The following is a 20677-nucleotide window of genomic DNA, read 5'->3' on the forward strand; positions in this document are numbered from 1 at the left end:
GGGAATGATCAAAGCAATTGCTTATCAAAAACTGGTTGGCTGAGCATCTCTAACTACCGTTTCAAATTAAATTTATGAATGTTCTGGCTGCTGGATTTGATAGCATCACATTGCTTCTGCTTTATTAAGTGTCTCAGGAGTCACTAGTCCAATTTAGATCATAATGTATATGTGAAGCGAGATTAGCTAAGAAACACTAATAAGAATGTTAATTCAAAAGAGGAGTCTTCAAAGAGAAAATGATTGCTTCCCAGGACAATTCATTTTTGACCAAGGTAAGGTTTGCACTCATCCTCCTGCCAGAAATACCCGGGAATGTTAGAACAAACGAAGATTGTCTTTTGTTCGAATATCTGAATCTTTGCATAGAACTTTGAGGGTCATGGTGGCTCAGTGGCTAAGATGCTGAGCTTGTCGATCAGAAAGGTCGGCAGTTCAGCAGTTTGAATCCCCAGCGCCGTGTCACGGAGTGAGCTCCCGTTCCTTGTCCCAGCTTCTGCCAACCCAGCAGTTCGAAAGCACGTAAAAATGCAAGTACAAAAACAGGGACCACTTTGGTGAGAAGGTAATAGAGTTCCTCGTGCCTTATCGGTGTTTAGTCATGTCACGTGACCACGGAGAAGTCTTCGGACAGCGCTGGCTCTTCGGCTTTGTAATGGAGATGAGCAGCGCCCCCTAGAGCTGAAAATGACTAGCACAGATGTGCAAAGGGAACCTTTACCTTGAGGTGGTCCAACCCCTACCACATCTGTGTGCTCTGTGACTTCGATCCCTAATTCTGGGAAAATAGAGCACTCTTCAAGTTTACAAGAGTGAATAAACGCCACAAACTTAAGAGAAAGAAGAACAGAACAGCTACCAACAGTCACCCTTCCTAAACATGATTCTTACAGAGTTCGGTTTGATAGGAATTCGATGAATTCCAGCAGTCTTTGCTATTTCCCATTCAAAACCAATTTATTCCTGTGAAGATTAGGATGGAGATGCTCTCGTTTTCTTTCTTCTTTTCCTCTCTTTCCTTCCTTCCTTTACGGAATAATAGAGTTGGAAGGGACCTTGGAGGTCTTCTAGTCCAACCCCTTTTCAAGCAGGAGACTCCATACCATTCCAGACAAGTGGCTCTCCAGGCTCTTCTTAAAAGCCTCCAATAATGGAGCGCCCACAACTTCTGGAGGGAAGCTGTTCCACTGATCAATTGTTCTCACGGTTAGGAAATTTCTCCTGAGTGTTAAGTTGCTTCTCTCCTGGATTAGTTTCCATCCATTGTTTCTTGTCTTGCCTTCAGATGCTTTGGAAAATAGGTTTGCCTCTTTCTTGTGGCAGCTCCTCAAATATTGAAATAAGGCTATCATGGCCTTCCTTCCTTCCTTCCATCCATCCTTCCTTCCCTCCTTTCCTTCCTTCCCTCCCTTCCTCCCTTCCTTCCCTCCCTCCCTCCCTTCCCTTCCTTCCTTCCTTCCCTCCCTCCCTCCCTCCCTCCCTCCCTCCTTCTTTCCTTCCTTCCTTCCTTCCTTCCTTCCTTCCCTTCCTTCCTTCCTTCCTTCCTTCCTTCCTTCCTTCCTTCCTTCCTCCTCCCTCCCTTCCTCCCTTCCTTCTTTCCTTCCTCCCTTCCTTCCTTCTCCCTTCCTGTTTCCCTCCTCTCCTCTCCTCTCCTCACCTCCTTCCCCTCCCATGATCTGGCAAAGAGGCAGATTTCCTCACTGATAATTGAGAATCTTGTTTATTTATTGACGAGTCTCCTGCATTTTTGCCAGTCCCAAAACCGACTGTCGCAATCATTTCCTACATTGGAGTTATGGTCCTAAAAGAATCAGAAGAACCTTGTAGAAGTAAGATCAAGTAAAGATGCTCAGGAACCCGGACCATAAAAAACAGAGACCACGGCTGAATTGAGATTTGGTTGCTTGGACTCTTGACTCTCAACTACATTTTTTACTATGTATTCAGCCCCATCGCATCCTTGGACTTCACATTATTATTTTTCCTCCAAAGAAGTGTAGATCAAAGTTGGCAAAATTAATTAATTAGATGGCATTCAGCTGAGCTTTACTTTTGAGGATTGCATGGATGGTTGGCCACCATCTTTCTTATTTATTTATACATACATCGAATTTATAGGCTTCCTATTGGCTCTAGGCAGCGTGTAATTAAAAAGTAAATTAACAAAAAAGAATATATGGGGTGGGAAATCATGAGGGTCCTAAAGGAAACATAACCAGAAAAACACATCCAGCAGAGGCTTCTCCTTCTCCTCTTCTTCCTCCTCCTCCTCTCCTTCTTCCTCCTCCTCTTCTTCTTCCTCCTCTTCTTCCCCTCCTCCTCCTCCTCTTCCACTTCTTCCTCCTCCTCTCCTTTTCCTCCTCTTCTTCTTCCTCCTCTTCCTCTTCTTCCTCCTCCTCCTCTTCTTCTTCCTTCTCCTCCTCCTCCTTCTCCTCCTCTCCTCCTCCTCCTCTTCTTCCTCCTCCTCTTCTCCTCTCTTCTTCTTCTTCCTCCTCCTCTTCCTCCTCCCTCCTCCTCTCTTCCTCCTCTTCCTCCTCTTCTCTCTCTTCTTCTTCTTCCTCCTCCTCTTCTTCCTCCTCCTCCTCTTCCTCCTCCTCCTCTCCTCCTTCTTCCTCTTCCTCCTCCTCTCCTCCTCCTCTTCTTCCTCCTCCTCCTCCTCCTTCTTCTTCCTCCTCTCTTCCTCCTTTCCTCCTCTTCTCCTCCTCTTTCTTCCTCTTCTTCTTCCCCTCCTCCTCCTCTTCCTCCTCTTCCCTTCTTCCTCCTCCTCCTCCTCCTCTTCTTCCTCCTCCTCCTCTTCCTTCCTCCTCCTCCTCTTCTTCTTCCTCCTCTTCTCCCCTCCTCCTCTCCTCCTCCCTTCTTCCTCCTCCTCTCCTTTTCCTCCTCTTCTTCTTCCTCCTCTTCCTCTTCTTCCTCCTCCTCCTCTTCTTCTTCCTTCTCCTCCTCCTCCTTCTCCTCCTCCTCCTCTCTTCCTTCTCCTCTTCCTCCTCCTCTTCTTTCTTCTTCTTCTTCCCCTCCTCCTCCTTCTTCCTCCTCCTCTCCTCCTCCTCTCCTCTTCTTCCTCCTCTTCCTCCTCCTCTTCTTCCTCCTCTCTTCCCTCCTCCTCTCTTCCTCCTCTTCCACTCTCCTCTCCTCCTCTCTCTTCCTCCTCCTCCTCTTCTTCTTCCTCCTCTTCCTCTTCTTCCTCCTCTTCCTCTTCTTCCTCCTCCTCCTCTTCTTCTTCCTTCTCCTCCTCCTCCTCTCCTCCTCCTCTTCTTCTTCCTCTCTCCTCTCTCCTCCTCCTCCTTCTTCCTTCTCTCTTCCTCCTCCTCTTCTTCTCTCCTCTCTTCTTCCCTCCTCCTCCTCCTCTTCCTCCTCTTCCACTTCTTCCTCCTCCTCTCCTCCTCCTCTTCCTCCTCCTCCTCTTCTTCCTCCTCTTCCTCCTCCTCTTCTTCTTCCTCCTCTTCTTCCCTCCTCCCTCTCCTCCTCTTCCTCTTCCTCCTCCTCTCCTCCTCCTCCTCTCCTCCTCCTCCTCTCCTCTCTCTTCCTCCTCCTCCTCTTCTTCCTCCTCCTCCTCCTCTTCTCCTTCCTTCTCCTCCTCTCCTCCTCTTCCTCCTTTCTTCCTCCTCTTCCTCCTCCTCTTCTTCTTCCTCTTCTTCTTCCCCTCCTCCTCCTCTTCCTCCTCTTCCACTTCTTCCTCCTCCTCTCCTCCTCCTCCTCCTCCTCTTCTTCTTCCTCCTCTTCCTCCTCCTCTTCTTCTTCCTCCTCTTCTTCCCCTCCTCCTCCTCTTCCTCCTCTTCCACTTCTTCCTCCTCCTCTCCTCCTCCTCCTCTTCCTCCTCCTCCTCTTCTTCTTCCTCCTCTTCCTCTTCTTCCTCCTCCTCTTCTTCCTCCTCCTCCTCCTCTTCTTCTTCCTTCTCCTCCTCCTCCTCTTCCTCCTCCTCCTCTTCTCCTCCTCCTCTTCTTCTTCCTCCTCTTCCTCCTCCTCTTCTTCTTCCTCCTCCCCTCTTCTTTCTTCTCTTCCTCCTCTTCCTCCTCCTCTTCCTCTTCTTCTTCTTCCTCCTCCTCCTCTTCCTCTTCCTCCTCCTCTTCTTCTTCCTCCTTCTCCTCTTCCTCCTCCTCCTCCTCTTCCACTTCTTCCTCCTCTTCCTCCTCCTCCTCTTCCTCTTCCCCTTCCCCTCCTTCTCCTCCTATTCCTGCAGATGCAGGGTTCGCTTTTCGGATCATTTTGCATGGTCAGCTGTGTCTCCAGGGTGCAGGTGCACAACTTGCATGTTTTTCTTGATGGTGTTGCCATCTCTGTTTTGGATGCCTATGAGATCGTTGGCCATCGATGTCTAGTTGGTAGGCAGTCTTGCCCGTGGTGGAAGATGCTGCTCTCTGGACATGTCCATACCATCTTCTCTGTAATTGGTGCCACACCAAGAATCTTTAACAGCTTCACGAACATAATCAGGGTCAGAGCCATTTGAATATGGGGAATATCATTTTAAAGGGCAGGCACCACACAGAGAATAGTCTCCCATTTCAATAATCTCTTTAATTCTATTTTTAATCATCCTGTAACTCCATTTGTAAACAGGATCACGAATGGGGTTTTCCCATCTTTCTTTAAGAACTCATCAGTTCCCATCTGTGATTACTTTTGAATATTGTTATCTATATATTTTTCTGGGATTTCTTTCAATTTCTTAAACATTTTCTCATTTTTCTTTTCCTTACTATCAGATCTTTTCATGCTTGACACTCTAAATCTATTTCCATTCATCACACACCCTTCATCTTCTGTCTTTTTGCTATTACTATCAGAATAGCTTGTTCTGAAAGTCTCATGAATCTTTTCTTGAAATTTTGGGATTTTTTTTTGTCTTTCAATCTCCCGTCTCCTTTCTGATAGCTCCTTGAGTTCACTACTACATATTAAGCAAATTAAATAAATTCCTTATATTGATCTTATATTTTGACTGCATGTTCCACAGGTCAAATATAAAATCAATGTAAGGAATATATTCAATTTGCCTAACATGTTCTACAAGGTATAACATTTTCTTAACGTAGTAAGTTTAATTCTCTTGCTAAAAAAATGACTGTAATAGACCTGTATTATGTGCTTCTGATCACATCTTTCTAGAGAATTCTTCTTGATTTCTCATTCCAAGTCTATGGGATATGATAAGTCCATTTTTTCTGCATCTCAACAAATAAATGCTCTGTCTTACATATTGGCAAAAAAATATCAGAAAATAAAATACAAGCTGAATAGTCAAGACCTTGTTGATGATCCAAGCTCTGTAAAGGACCTTGGAAAAATCATCTCTAATGACCTAAGTGCTAGAGCCCACTGTAACTACATAGCCAAAAAGGCATTAAGAGTTGTTAACCTAATCCTACATAGCTTTTTCTCTGGTAATATCATACTACTAACTAGAGCATACAAAACATTTGCTAGACCAATACTCGAATGCAACTCATCAGTCTGGAACCCGCATTACGTATCTGATATTAGCACAGTTGAGAAAGTCCAGAAATATTTCACAAGAAGAGTTCTCCACTCCTCTACTCATTGTAGAATACCTTATGCAACCAGACTTGAAATTCTAGAACTAGAAAACCTTGAATTACGCTGCCTTCGGTCTGATCTAAGTGTGGTATATAAAATCATACATTGCAATGTCCTACCTGTCAATGAATACTTCAGCTTCAACCATAACAACACAAGAGCACACAATAGATACAAACTCAAGGTTAACCGCACCAAACTTGATTGCAGGAAATATGACTTCAGCAACGGAGTGGTCAATGTCTGGAATACTCTACCTGACTCTGTGGTTTCTTCCCCAAACCACAAAAACTTTAACCTCAAACTAACCACTATTTGACCTCACTCCTTTCCTAAAAGGTCTGTAGGGGGTGTGCATAAGCACACCAGTCATGCCTACTGTCCCTGTCCTATTGCTTCTTTTATTTTTCTTATATGTACCCATTTCATGTATTCATAACTACGTACATACTTATACCTATTATCTTGTAAGCGACTGACAAATCAAAATAAATAAATAAAGAATACATTATTCCTTACTTATTTTTATCTACAGTAGAACTTTGGTATTTAGCTGCTTTGAAACTCATCAAATTTGGTAATGAGCACATTTTGGTGTGAAAATTTTGTCCTGGTACTTACCTTTTGTTTGGTACTCAATGCACAAGCTAGAACTTGTCGTTCTTGGCTACATTATTCCTTATTGGAAAAAATAATTGTTTGGTACCCATCATTTTTGGTATTCATCGTGCCTCCTGGAACCAATTAATGATGAGTGCCAAGTATGCATATAAAAACTCAAATTTGTTCCTAAACATGAATTAGAAGTAGACGAATGCTCTGAATGTATTCAGATATGAATTTGCTTGGACAGCAGTTGTGTAACCTTTCATCTAGATATCTATGTGCATCATTCAGAGATTTAAATTTATTCCATTCGATTAGTACTCCTTGGCCTTTTGCCTCAGATCAAAAGTAGTTTGTTCTGTTGAATCCAGTCAATCCATTCTGCAATCATAATATATTTTGAGTGTATCTTAAGAGCTCACCTTGCCCACGTGTGCCACCAGCAATTCAATTTAAACTAGGCTAGCTCCATTAAAAATCCCTCTAGAGATAAGGCCAACTTCTCCTTAATAAAGCAAGCTTTGTGTCTTTGACACAAAAGTACAAGAAGGTATAGAGCAAAATGTTTTGCATTTCTGAAGAATATGAACAATTAAAAAAAAATACCTCAGTGGAAACATTTTGGCTGTGGTCTTGAAGAGTAATGAGATTGCAGACGGAAAAGTAGAGGCCATTACATTGATGGAGTTTATTTTTGGAGGAAAAATAGCACAGGGAAAACAAGCAGAGTGCCGTTTTGGCATTATTCCCAACCCCTTTACCTGCTGCATTGTAGAATGCACCTATGTTTCCTTGCCAAATAATAAAACAATACGTTGCATTTGTGAGTGCCTGCTCTACCCTCATATAGCGCGGTGTGTGTGCTGGACTGCAAATGAGCGTCTCCGAGTCACGTGATCAGAATATTTACATGTATTAACGGCAGCAAGAATCGTGTTTGCGGAACGATGGAAAAATGAAGAGATCCCTACAGATGAAAATATTATAAAAAAAAACATTAGAATGTGTTGAAATGGATAGATTGACACTTAAAAGAAAAGGAAGAAACAGAATACTTTTAAACATAGGACTTCTTTTAACTAACAGAAACAGAGGTGAGAATTTAAAAAAAAACCAAAAAGATAATAAAAATGTTTGTACTGAAAATTTTGTCAGATGGATCAACTAATTGTATTATTACTTTGCAATTAATATTGATATGTATATTATGATTACTATTATGATCAATGCTGTATCTCTACTTAAAATGAAATGTGCCCAGACAACATGCTGTCCAGATAGATATGGAACTTTTTATGTGTCTTAAAAAAGCTATTAATAAAACACGTATTTTTTTAAAAAACAAATATTGCGTAGGCTTAGAATGGAGCAATCACTAATATTCTGAGCTGATGACCAAGGGCCTCTCCCACAGGAATGCATTGGAGAATTTTTACTGAATTTTTTTTCCCCCTGTAGTTCTTTGCTAAATCAAACCCATTTTCAGACTCACATCTTCCTTTTACCACCTTCTCCCCCGCTGCTAAGTTTGTTCCGTTTTAATTTTTGGAGAGCTATCCTGCTAACTGAATCTCAAGCCTCATTTCCTAATTTATTGAACTATGATGGGGCAGTGATTAGAAGGCAGGACTGCAGGCTCCTTCTGCTGACTGACTGCAATTTGGGATGTTCGAATCTCACCAGGCTCAAGGTCGACTCAGCCTTCCGACCTTCTGAGGTTGGTAAAATGAGGACCCAGATTGTTGGGGGCAAGAGGCTGACTCTGTAAATCTCTTAGAAAGGGCTGGAAAGCATTGTGAAGCGATATAGAAGTCTAAGGTCTATTGCCTGGGAAGGGAAGAAGGAAGGAAGGAAGGAAGGAAGGAAGGAAGGAAGGAAGGAAGGAAGGAAGGAAGGAAGGAAGGAAGGAAGGAAGGAAGGAAGGAAGGAAGGAAAAAACATGGGGAGGAAGGAAAGAAGGGAAAGAGAAAAAGATGAGAAGGAAGAAAGGGAAATGAGTAGAAGGAAGGAAGGAAGCCATGTTGAGTATAGCATTGCAGGCTAACTCTGACCACAGCCAGGAAGTTTGATCCTGACGGGATCAAGGTTGACTCATCCTTCCGTCCTTCTGAGGCAAGAAAAATGAGGACCCAGATTGTTGGGGGCAAGAGGCTGACTCTGTAAACTGCTTAGCGAGGGGCTGGAAAGCACTGTGAAGCGGTATATAAATTTAAATGCAGCGGTGGGATTCTACCAGTTTGGAACGTTTTGGATGAACCAGTATTTCCGGTGAGCATTTGGCCCCGCCCACACCCCCTGCTCTTTCCTATGCTTTATTTCCTGGGTTTTTTTTTTTTAGCACAGCTGATTCGTGCGGCTGAGCAGTTTGCCGTGCATCAGCTGTTTTACTCAGCGGGGATACAGCAGAAGGTAAGTAAATGAGTTGAAAATGGGCTTTTTAAAATGTAGAGCATGCCAGCAAAGCTCACGCTCACCAAACCAGTTGTTGCACCGGTTGAATCATACCACTGTCTAAATGCTATTGCTATTGCTAGTTCCAACACATTGCAGGGTTGGAAAGAGAAATAAGGGAAAGCAATAAGGGGAGAGAGAGAGAGAGAGGGAGAAGGAGAGAGAGAGACAGAGAGAGAGAGAGGAGAGGGAGAGAGAGAGAGGAGAGTGAGAGAGAGAGAGAGAGAGGGAGGGAGAAAGAGAGAGAGAGAGAGAGAGGAGAGGGAGAGGGAGAGAGAGAGGAGAGAGAGAGAGGGAGAGAGAGAGAGGGAGAGGGAGAGGGAGAAGGAGAAGGAGAGAGAGGGGGAGGGAGAGGGAGAGTGAGAGAGAGGAGAGGGAGAGAGAGAGGAGGGAGAGAGAGAGAGAGAGAGAGAGAGAGAGAGAGAGAGAGAGAGAGAGAGAAGGGTTATCCTGATTTAAACCTGGTAAGATTTTTGCAGTTTCACATTTCCAGCTTGATTTCTGAATCGGTCATAGGTAGAATAGAATCTCACCATGTATGGAAGGGAGATCTGGATTCCGGTTTTTTGTTTCTGAAGAAATGGCTTATTCCACAACCCTCTCCTATATCCCTTTTTTTAAAAAAAACATGTAAATGGTTCAGTAAAGCAATGGAGAAAAGACGCAACGGTACAGTGGTTGCACAGGTGTGTCACAACTTCATTTAAACACGACGAGGGTGAAATGAGATAGTGTGCCCTCACACTAATTTTCGTTTGAATACCGGTAGTTCATAAAAAGCTGAATTCACTACAATCAGTGCCCTTCCCCCACCATAAACAAGGGCAAATGCTGGAGAGAGGCTTTTCTTTTTTTAAACCATGGCATCGTTGTTTTAGTGATAAGGAAGTATTTCTTAGGATGTAAAAAGGGAATACAACCAGCATTTAAAAACAAAACAAAACGTGAAAGTATCGCTTTTCCATAAATTCACACGTAGGCATGCAAGCTATGGCTGGGTCTGAATAACAGAACAGACAAGACTATAAGAATTGTTGCGAAAGGTGAGAGGCAGATTTAAATTGGCAAAGCAAAGTTAAACTCTTCTTTTGTTCCCGGAAAATAAGTGCTATTCATCACGCACTGAAGTGCTTCACTTTAATCTTTCTCTCTGTGTGTCTCTTTCACACATAAAACAATTTATAAATGCATAGATAGTGCATCACAAACCTCCCGTCTGATTTCCATCTTCCTGGCAGCCTCCCGCTGGCCTTCTTTCCCCCTGCTTTCTGAATAAATGGCAATTCCACATTCATGGCTTTTTACACATGTGCCAGCTGTCAGGCTTAGTCCAGGAACCGATTGTTCAGTTCTTTAGTTGCTCACACCATACAGACAGGATCTTGCCACACTAAAGCTATATTAGTACACCTTTAACAGATATACCCTGGGAGATTCTCAGGAGTGGCTATGCCAAATATCTCTTTCTCTTTTTCCAGCTCTGGAAAACTGCCACCTGATTATATAGTCCATCACGCCACCTCCTTCTTTGTACACACAATCCACCACATCAGCAAAGATCATGCCATTTTGGGAATATGAGCTCAACTCCTTTTTCCTTGCTACTTACTTCATTTAAATGTTCTTTTTAAAATTTTGCTTGCATCCAATCTTCAGAAATTCAGGTTAATTATAATGGGAAGGGAACATAATCCTGTCCCTCTGTCCTGTTCACTCAACCACAGTTAACAAAGAATCAGACTTACTTGTTCTGATGTTTCGAGCCCTTCAAGTGTGCGTGATACTGTTCTATTGAGTTTAGAGTGACGTTACAGGTGTTGCAAGTGTATGTCTGCTTCAGACCTGTGGACAGAATATAACAGGTGAAGTGCACCATCTTATGAAAACAGCACACTTGATAGCTGCATTTACCCTAACAGGCTACTACTACCCTGAAATCATCCTCTCTTATGGAAGCTCCCACAGAAACTTTCTAGGTCTGATTTTCCAAACATAGAACAACGGTTTTGCAGATCGTCACCTTCCATAGCTAGAAGACATTAGAAATTGCCAAGGAAGCTTCTAGATCTAGTCTTCTTTTCCCAGGCCTCCATCTTTACAGACAGAGTTTCCACCACTGGTTCTTAATCTCTCAGTTGACAAAAGGAAGACCATGCTTTTAGGGTAAGTCATCAATGATGTCTTGTAGATCAACTGAAATTTTGGGGGCATAACAGTATCATAGCATATGTATGCATGCGTGCATGTGCATGAAAAAGAGAGATGTCAGGATTGCCATAATTGAATCATGAGCCAAGAAACAAAATCAAGAAACAAAAAGATTTATTAGGAGCAACGTGTCCAGTATTAACCCTGTATGAACCCAACTCTGACATATGTCATTTACAGTCACCTGTGACCTTGTTTCCCCCTTTGGTGTGTCATAAATCAGATTCTCCAATTAAGCAATTCACAGGCTGGATGTCATCAATCACATCCTCCAATTAAGGATTTTCGAGGGGAGAAGACCCGGTAGCTTAACTACAATCTTTGTAAGATAAGTGTTGGAATGTACTTCTGGTTTTAAACTGCCGCACTGCCCCTTCAGATTTCCCTCCACCTTGTTTATGGCAACTCTATAACAGGCATAGGAATGCTTTACGAGTTGACAAGAGAGAGAGAGAGAGAGAAAGTTTAATTAATGTCAGCTAATTCATTTTCAGGGAACAAGGGGAAAGTGTATGAATAAGTGTATTAATGTGTATGAATAAGTAAACTTCCTATTCCCTTCAAGATCACTTCTGCTGTTGTTTTCCAATTCTCAGTGGCTGCCCTTTCTTCCTTTTGACTCACGGTGTCCTTGCCTAGAAAAAAATTGCATTGTAAGAGACTTCTTACCCTGTGCACTCTTTCTGTTCTTGTGTGCTGTTCTGATTATGCTACATAGACATTTTCACTGCAGCATGTGGAAAAGGTAATGGCTCAATTCTTTAGAAGAGCCATGTCAGAACACCAGCAAAATAGTGAATAAGAAAACAATCACTAATGGAAAACTGAGCCACCCTCCTGGGGAGAAATGGCAAACTGAACATGCTCTGCTAAAATCCTCTGGACAAGGAGATGATTTTGAGATCACCCATAAATACTCCATGCATTTGCTTCTGGTGAAAAGATCACAAGACAATAGTTTCCCATGTGCTTATAGCTCTGGGAGATGAAAAAGTAGCTCAATTCAGTCAGTACATTTAAGGACATTGAGTCCACACACTTCTTTTACTAATCATCTAGGAAATTGTTTGTTTGCTGCTTTTTAGCTATTAGAAACCTTTGGATCAACAGGTTTTATAGCATCAGGTGAATTTCCTTCAATCCTTAACTTTTAAATAACTTTTAAATAACATTTAAGGATTTCACTGTTTTTCTGGAATAAACAGCAAAAGAGTAATTAAAATATTAATTTTACAAGGTTCTGTATGATCTAAGAGACTAGAGAAATTTGAAGATTTTGAAATTTCCTGTGGGAAAATTCTTTCGTTTTGATATAAACAAAACATGATAGGAGGGGACACTAGAAAGAACCAGAAGGAACCAGAAAGAACTAAAGATTACAATCAAAGGAGCAGACCACTTAAATTTGACATACTAATACAGAATGGAGCAAAATACTTCAACACTGGGTGATATTGAAGGATATTTGTGAATGGACCCAGAAGTTACTTTTAAGAGTGTGTACTTCTATAAATAGACTGTGTTTAAAGGTATTATTGAAGAGAAACAAATTTACTGAACAATATTGAGACTGATCTGAAAGTGGATTTTAAAATGACAGGGTTAGAAATAGAGTTATTGTTAATATATGATATGGGTAAAGAAGCTACACTGGATATACAAATGGAGGCTCATATCAAAAACCAAGAATTACGTGGATTATTTCCCTATACTGGATTTACAGAAAACATTTGTTAAAGTTTTAAAGAATATTTTTGGGAGAAGAGACAAAGAAAATATAAAAAGAAATCAAATTTTAGGACATAATTTTAAAGGATTAAAGATCAAGATTGTTTGTTATTCAGAAAAAAAGAAAGAAAGGAATATAAAGTTGATTTATTTGATCAAGGTTAAAATAGATATACTGTTATCTCTGTAACTCTTGATAGATCTTTGCTGATTAGGGCAGAATGACAATAAGGCTTTAAGGATTTATTTATAGATGAGATATGGGAAGATCATTTGTTCTACTTTTATCAAAATGTGGTAAGTTTTTAAGATTGCTTATACTTGCTTATACACAAGGGCGTATAGACAAATATAAATATCTCTCTCGCTCTCTGGGTGTGTGTCTCTGTATGTATAAATTTTATACATTTCTTTTCTTTTTGTTTATAATATTCTTATTTTTATTTTATTTAATATTTTTCTTTCTATTTTTCTTTTTCACACTTTTTTTTAGTTTGCATTATTATTTTTTTATCTTTTTAACTGCAATGTTTCCGAAATATCATTATTAAAAAATAAGGATAACCATATGCACTGTTCTCTCTGAGGGGATATCTAAAGGGTTCCCTGTTGCTTGGATTGTGTCCATGGCATGCAACATTATATTATATTTCCCTATTGTGTCAACAGATGGCTATGCAGCCAATATCAGCTTAACATATGTTGCAACGAATGTCTGAAATTTGGTGACAATCCCAGATTAATTTTGCAAATGTCGAGAAGCAGAAGTTTTTAGGAGTAAATGTTGACAGTTATCAACAAGTGACTGCCGATATTCACTGCTGCATTTCTGAAAAGTGAAGACTGTATTTGTAAACTGTTTCCTAAATGGGCAGCTGCCAATCTCCACCTCTTTGATTATATTAATGCCCCTTTGTTTTTGTGTCAGTCTTGCATGGTAGTCACATTAGAAGCAAATCTAGGAGCATTTACTTAACTTTATTTTAAGGTTATTTTAACAGTATCTCCCTTTAAAGTGCAAGAAACTAGGGAGGATCCCTTCCTAGGTATTCACCATTCTTGCCTATATTAATGCCTCTTTGTTGTGTCTGTCTTGCGACAACAATAATAATAAAGGAAATAATAAATAAATAAAACCCTAATGTTTTTTTAAAAAACTTACCCTGCTTAGAATTGTTCATATTCTTAGATGCTACCTTAATAATTCTTAGATCTTTGATCAAGACTTGAATTGTTAAGTTCTCACCAGTCTTAAATTGGGAATCTACCTCTAGATTACACACACATAATAATAATAATAATGAATTGGTTAAACTTGAATGTTTGTTTACAAGAGGAAATTCAATTCTCTGCCATTTAATCAGATAATCAGCCTAGAAATAACTGGGTCAGTAAAAATATCAGAAGCCTTGTGCAAAGATCGATGGCGCAATGGAAGACACAGCTACTGGTCAATGCTGATAGACTTGGTGAGGTTAATCTCAAGAGAGAGATCTTTCAAGGAGCTTCACTATCACCACAACGGTTTGTCAATGATACTGAAGACCTATCAAGCCAACATTAAAAAAAAAAACCACCTCCTTTATCTGGATGGTCTAAAGTGTATGGAGAAACACCATCTGAAATAGAATCGCTGCTCAAGAGTCTCCATAGATATGCAGCCAAAATGTTGTGGTGGGGTTTGTAATGCCACCTTTACCTTCAACAGCAGGAAAATGGTGAAAACTGAAGGAATCAAGACGCCCTATGGAAATTGCATCAAGAGACTGGATGAAGAAAGCCACAAGAGGTATCTGGACATCCTGCAAGCTGAGAACATGAAACACCCTGAACCCAAGAAGGTTTGTAGTGAATAATTCATGAAAATGAAGATCTCAAAGTCTAAATTCTGTAGAGGAAATACCATCAAGGCAATTAACACCTGGGCACTTCCAGTCATTAGATACATCACTGGAATAACAGACTGGACAAGCAAAACTAAGAATAGAATAGAACAGAACAGAATAGGATAGGATAGGATAGGATAGGATAGGATAGGATAGGATAGGATAGGATAGGATAGGATAGGAATAGAGTGGAGTGGGATGGGATGGGATGGGATGGAATGGAAGTAGAGTAGAATAGAGTAGGAATAGAGTAGAGTAGAAGTAGAGTAGAGTAAGGTAGAGTAGAATAGAATAGAATAGAATAGAATAGAATAGAATAGAATAGAATAGAATAGAATAGAATAAGAGTGGAGTGGAGTGGAATGGAATGGAATGGAATAGAATAGAATAGAATAGAATAGAATAGAATAGAATAGAATAGAATAGAATAGAATAGAATAAGAGTGGAGTGGAGTGGAATGGAATGGAATGGAATAGAATAGAATAGAATAGAATAGAATAGAATAGAATAGAATAGAGTAGAATAGAATGGAATGAGTGGAATGGAATGGAATAGAATAGGAGTGAATGGAATGGAATGAATAGAATAGAATAGAATAGAATAGAATAGAATAGAGTAAGAGTGGAGTGGAGTGGAGTGGAGTGGAGTGGAGTGGAATGGAATGGAATGGAATGGAATGGAATAGAACAGAACAGAACAGAACAGAACAGAACAGAACAGAACAGAATAGAATAGAATAGAATAGAATAGAATAGAATAGAATAGAATAGAATAAGAGTGGAGTGGAGTGGAGTGGAATGGAATGGAATGGAATGGAATGGAATAGAATAGAATAGAATAGAGTAAGAGTGGAGTGGAGTGGAGTGGAGTGGAGTGGAATGGAATGGAATGGAATGGAATGGAATAGAACAGAACAGAACAGAACAGAACAGAATAGAATAGAATAGAATAGAATAGAATAGAATAAGAGTGGAGTGGAGTGGAGTGGAGTGGAGTGGAATGGAATGGAATGGAATGGAATGGAATAGAATAGAATAGAATAGAATAGAATAGAATAGAATAGAATAGAATAGAATAGAGTAGAGTGGAGTGGAATGGAATGGAATAGAATAGAATAGAATAGAATAGAATAGAATAGAATAGAATAGAACAGTAGGAAGGGACCATGGAGGTCTTCTAGTCCAATCCCCTGCTCAGTGAGGAAACCCTATATCATTTGAGACAAATGGTTGTCCTACTGCCCTTCTACTGCAGGATCTTTGTGGAAGAAGGGGCTGTTAGTGGGGCAGCTCAAAAGAACAAAATGGCTGAGCTGAACACCTAATTTCTGCCTGAAGAGCACAGACTAGAGACTCTAGGTAAGCAATCTGTTCTTGTAGACTAGTAATTTGTTTACAAATAGGACAGTATCCAAATTTGAAAAGAGTACCGCAAAGGATGACTGCAAAACAAGTATTGCACTGAACTGAGCCAGACATTCTAAAATAAAGTAGAATCGCAATCACAAATGCACTAGATGTCATAGGGACAAGTCAGACCAGAAAAATAATAACAATGAATCATCTCCTTCATCCACCTAGCAAAGTTGACAGGCTCCACAGAGTTGAAGAAGGAAAAAGGGCACTGGAAGAGTAACTGAAGGAGAGAGAAGAAGACATATGCTGAAGTTTGTACGCCATGAAGATTTAGTGAATACCAAAAGCCAACATTAGGCTATTGGGCATGCGATGATTCCCAAATAGATTTATTCCTAGAATTAATTTAACAAAGTGAGGAAATCCAATCAGAAACAAACAAACAAAATCTGCATGGATGCAAGATTATCTTTATCTGCTGAAAAAGGGATGAAGCACTGAGAAACATTTCAATGACAGCGTCAAAACTCAATAAAAAAACTACTGTTTCACAGAAAAGAGCAGAGAAAAATCCATCTGCGTTTGGCAGTAGATAGAATGCACCCAAGCTCCTCTTTTTTCTTTTCTTTTTTTTTTAAATTTTTATTGGTTTTTAAAAACAAACATAAACAAACAAAACATAAAAACATCAAGCTATCTTCCATAGGTGTACATACAGTGTGCCGGTTGGTTTACAAATTGTTTTGTGCTTCCATTTCATAGTCTCCTCTTTTTTCATTCTTCTGCATTTCCTTTGGCATGGCTACAAGAATGCACACAAACTAATATGGATTCAGGTGTTGGTTTTTGTCAACTCCTACATTATTTGTGAGCAGAACCACCTCTTTGCTGATTCACCCACACAAAGCAGTTGTAAAGTGAGCTGAAAACGCTGAAGGGTATGAATTGGTTTTAAACCGGAAAAAATTCAGTTGCTAAAATTCTTGTAATCCTGCCCTTTTGTCTCAATAAATGTTACAGAGAAAGATGCTGCAATAATCCTTTTTGAAGGAATTGCTCCCAAGAATCTTGACAGCCACATGCTAATATAGGGATTTTCCAGTTCCTTGGCAGCAGTGGAAGGATTCAATTTTTTTTTTTTTACTACCGGTTCTGTGGGTGTGGCTTGGTGGGCATGGCAGGGGAAGGATATACTGCAAAATCCCCATTCCTTCCCCACTCCTGGAGGAAGGTTACTGCAAAATCCCTATTCCCTCCCCACTCCACTAACCTGCTTTCCAGCTCGATTGTCCTGTGCAGGGCAACAAAAGAAGACCCAGCCGATCAGCTGGGACTCGGGAGGCGGAGAATAGAAGGGGGCCGGGGCAGTCAGAGCCGGTATTTTCCAGTTCTCCAAACTACTCAAAATTTCTGCTACTGGTTCTCCAGAACTGATCAGAACTGGCTGAATACCACCTCTGCTCAGAAGTGGAAGAGAAAGGGAACAAGCTGTTACCTCTCCATGCTGGTGAGTTTCCCTGAATGCATATAATTGGCACAGGGAATGTTGGACAACATAAGATCTGGAAGAGAGGGCTCATTCTAGATCTTGGTCCCTCAGTGATGTCACCATCAGAAATCATGTCTGTCACAGCCCCCTTCTTTGTATATCTTAGAGATTAGAAGGTCCTGATCCTGCTAAGATTTTGGAAGGCTATCAAGATCTGGCTTCTTCAGGCGGCCTCTGGCAGATGAGTTTCATTCCCTCTAGGCCAGGGGTCTTCAAACTTGACAGCTTTAAGACTTGTGGACTTCCATTCTCAGAATTCCTCCTCCAGTCATGTTAGCTCAGGAATTCTGGGAGTTGAAGTCCACAAGTCTTAAACTTGCCAAGTTTGAAGACCCTCGCTCCAGGAGAAGAATGCTGGTATTGATTCTTGGTACTTTGCCTTCTCCTCTGCTCCCTAATGTCAGCCCTCTGCTCAGCCAGGAAGTCCTATACTAGTTAGACAAATGGTTGCCCAATCACTTCTGAAAAACTAACTTCCTTCCTTCCTTCCTTCCTTCCTTCCCTCCCTCCTTCCTTCCTTCCTTCCTTCCTCCCTTCCTTCTTCCTTAATTTTTTTCAAATTTATTTATTTTTACCTCACTTACATTATTTTTATAAATAACCCAATATTCTTTCTTGCTCCTCTTTCCTCCACAACAAATAGTGCAAGATCGTTTGGTCTGAGAGAAAGTGACTGGCCCAAAATCCACCAGCCAGTTTTCATGCTCAAAAATTGGACTAGAACTCACAATTAAACATTGTCATGATATATACATCACCACAGCTTGTACCAGACACCTAAGAGAATCAGCCTCAGAGTGCTTTGAGGTCAACTCTGTGTTCCCATCTTAGAAGATGGAAGAAATAAGAACAGCTGCACAGCTTTTGAGCTACTATGGGGTTGCAACTTAACAGTGACATTAAGACATTCAGGTTTAGATTTAAATAGTAGGATTGTAAGTTAAAAGAATACTAGTTTGTTCCGCTCATGAATGGAATAAGGTGGACTTTCTTTTCTCATTTCAGCAACCTCCAATAGATTTTCTCTGTTGAATTTTGGATTATTCCACATTTGTCTCTGTATCTTATACCAAGTATCTTGATTGTACATTCAGCAATGTAGTCATTCATTTAACTATCAAACAGATCAGTCAAAATGCTTATGATTCATCACAAAGATTTTTTTTAATCAGTAGATGGCCTACAAATTAGGACTGCCAAATTCTGAATATTCAGCAAGCAACTACCTTCTGCAATCTTCTTGAAATGAATCTTCCAGAGACTGTTTTATCCACCCTTTTTTTTAAATTAATGATTTGGATGAAATTGTACTGTAAAATAAACACTTATCAAATTTACAGATGACAAAAGGGGAGCAAGATAGTTAATACAAATGCAATATTTAAAACAATATTGTTAGGAAAAACAAATGAGCTGAGAATTGCACACTAAAATTTAATCAAGCAATAAATGCAACTTTAAGCTCTATCTGCCACTATAATGTTTCCACATCATGGAAAATAATAAATCCATTTAATCTGTTGTTGTAGAAGAAAAGCAGGCAGAGCTAAGGGGTGACATTTAAACATGTCATCAGTTTGGAATCATTATGTTGTCACAAATGATCCAAGTCCACCCCAAAGGTGGTATTCAGCAGGTTCTGACCGGTTCTGGAGAATCAGTAGTGGAAATTTTGAGTAGTTTGGAGAACTGGCAAATACCATCTCTGTCTGGCCTTTCCCCCATCTCTTCTCTGCCTCCTGAGTCCCAGCTGATTGGCTGGGTCTCCTTTGGTTGCCCTGCACAGGAGAACGGAGCTGGAAAGCAGGTTACTGGGGTGGGGAGGGAATGGGATTTTTCAGTAACCTTCCCCCCAGGAATGGGGAGGGAATGGGGATTTTGCAGTATCCTTCCCCTGCCATGCCCACCAAGCCATGCCCACAGAACTGGGAGTAAAAATTTTTTGAATCCCATCACTGGTGTGGTGGAATGTAGTCTGGATTCCCAGGTGAAAGAGGCTGCATTTCAAAAGACCAAAAGATAGTGAAGTTTAGATAGTTTGACTGGGAGAAAGAGGGTTAAGAAGAATTTGGGACAGATTTCTTTCCAGGTGCGGAGGGGGAGTAGAACTCCTTAGTGTGTTAATAATAATATGCAAAATACTAATTCTCTGGTGGTCATTTTGAAAAATCCTTTCTTAGTGAGCACCTAGAAGCCAAGAGGAACATGGGTGCCAAATTTCAAGTTTGTAGGCTTTACGGTTCTGGAGATTTTGTGAAGATGCGTGAGTGGCATTTCGCTTTTATATAGATTGAGCAAGTACAGTTAAGATAAATAGATCATTTGTTTGCTTTTATTCATAATCTTATGGTGTTTGCTTTCTAAAATAATTTTTGGGTTTTTTTTTAAAAGCATCCCAAGCGGTCTCTTAAATAAACAGTTCTCTCTCTGAATCCTATGCCTCACATATTACTTTCAAATTCATTTAATCTCCATATATGATTTTTACAGTTTGGAAGTGTAAGCGGCCCTTAAATAAGCTTATCCTGGATTGCAGCCATGCAACTGAACTGACAGGTAGGGCAATCTTGTCCTTTTGTGACAGGGTTGGTTTAAGACTCACTGTGAAACTAAGAAATATATTGTGGCTGGGCAAGGCCAGCCTTGGAGAGAGTTTACTACTAGCAATCAGAAGGCATGATAAAAAAAATTTAATTTCACAATATACCGGCAGACTTAACCATAGTTTCAGCTGGGAAACTTTTGTGGTTAGCCTGTGGCAGGTGTGGATGGCTGAGGAGAGTGAGGACTGAGGGGCCAGGACCATTAGGGAGTGGACTGCTGCTTTCAGAGATTGTGGGGGCTGGCAGCAATGATGAGGAGGTTCCCGAGGAGCCTGTGCTAAGTGCGCATGCACACAGGATTGCTCTCAGGAAAGAGCAGCTGCAGCATCACGGGTGACTCGGGAGTCAGGCTGCAAGGTAATGGCCCCTCCTTCAAGAAGATAAAAGCCAGCTGTGAAGCAAATGTTCTTTGCAGGAAGCAAAGATGTTTTGAAACTCAGCCTTGTGGACATTACAGTATCTTAAGTTGGTATTTGAAGACTCTTGTGTTGTGAAATATTTCTTATTTTTTATCCTTGGCAGCTTCGCAGAGTTTTGGCCAGGCTTGTGCTTATCTAAGTTAATTAGTTTGCAGCAGCCTTTTAACCGGGGATTCGTAAGACTCATTAAAGGGTTTCTGTTCCCTTTGGTTATAGTTTGTCTTATTGGAAAAGGGTTTGGGTCAGAACAGAAACTGTAACCATCCTAGGCCAAGCCAAGTCCAAAAATGCTATGGAATTTCTAGAAGCCGTGACTGTCCTACTTCTGGAAAACCA

At 40.6% G+C, this 20677-nt stretch overlaps 1 protein-coding gene across 5 annotated transcripts in view; it reads right to left on the minus strand.

Moving 5' to 3' along the window:
• Positions 1-20677, minus strand: part of ZMAT4 (zinc finger matrin-type 4) — a 168528-nt gene that overhangs the window by 14636 nt on the left and 133215 nt on the right. For 4 of the 5 annotated variants that reach the window (XR_015744649.1, XM_087938846.1, XM_087938844.1 and 1 more), the window contains one exon: positions 10338-10434. The exons of the other annotated variant lie outside the window; for it this stretch is intronic. Coding sequence is in view for 3 of the 4 variants with exons in the window: in XM_087938846.1 (XP_087794972.1) it covers positions 10338-10434 (97 nt within the window). In the remaining variant the exon portion in view is untranslated. The remainder of the gene's footprint in view (positions 1-10337; positions 10435-20677) is intronic. 5 annotated transcript variants of the gene reach the window in all.

This window comes from Pseudonaja textilis, chromosome 9 (assembly GCF_049901715.1).
Source record: "Pseudonaja textilis isolate UNSWEBS1 chromosome 9, rPseTex1.2, whole genome shotgun sequence".
Taxonomy (NCBI): domain Eukaryota; kingdom Metazoa; phylum Chordata; class Lepidosauria; order Squamata; family Elapidae; genus Pseudonaja; species Pseudonaja textilis.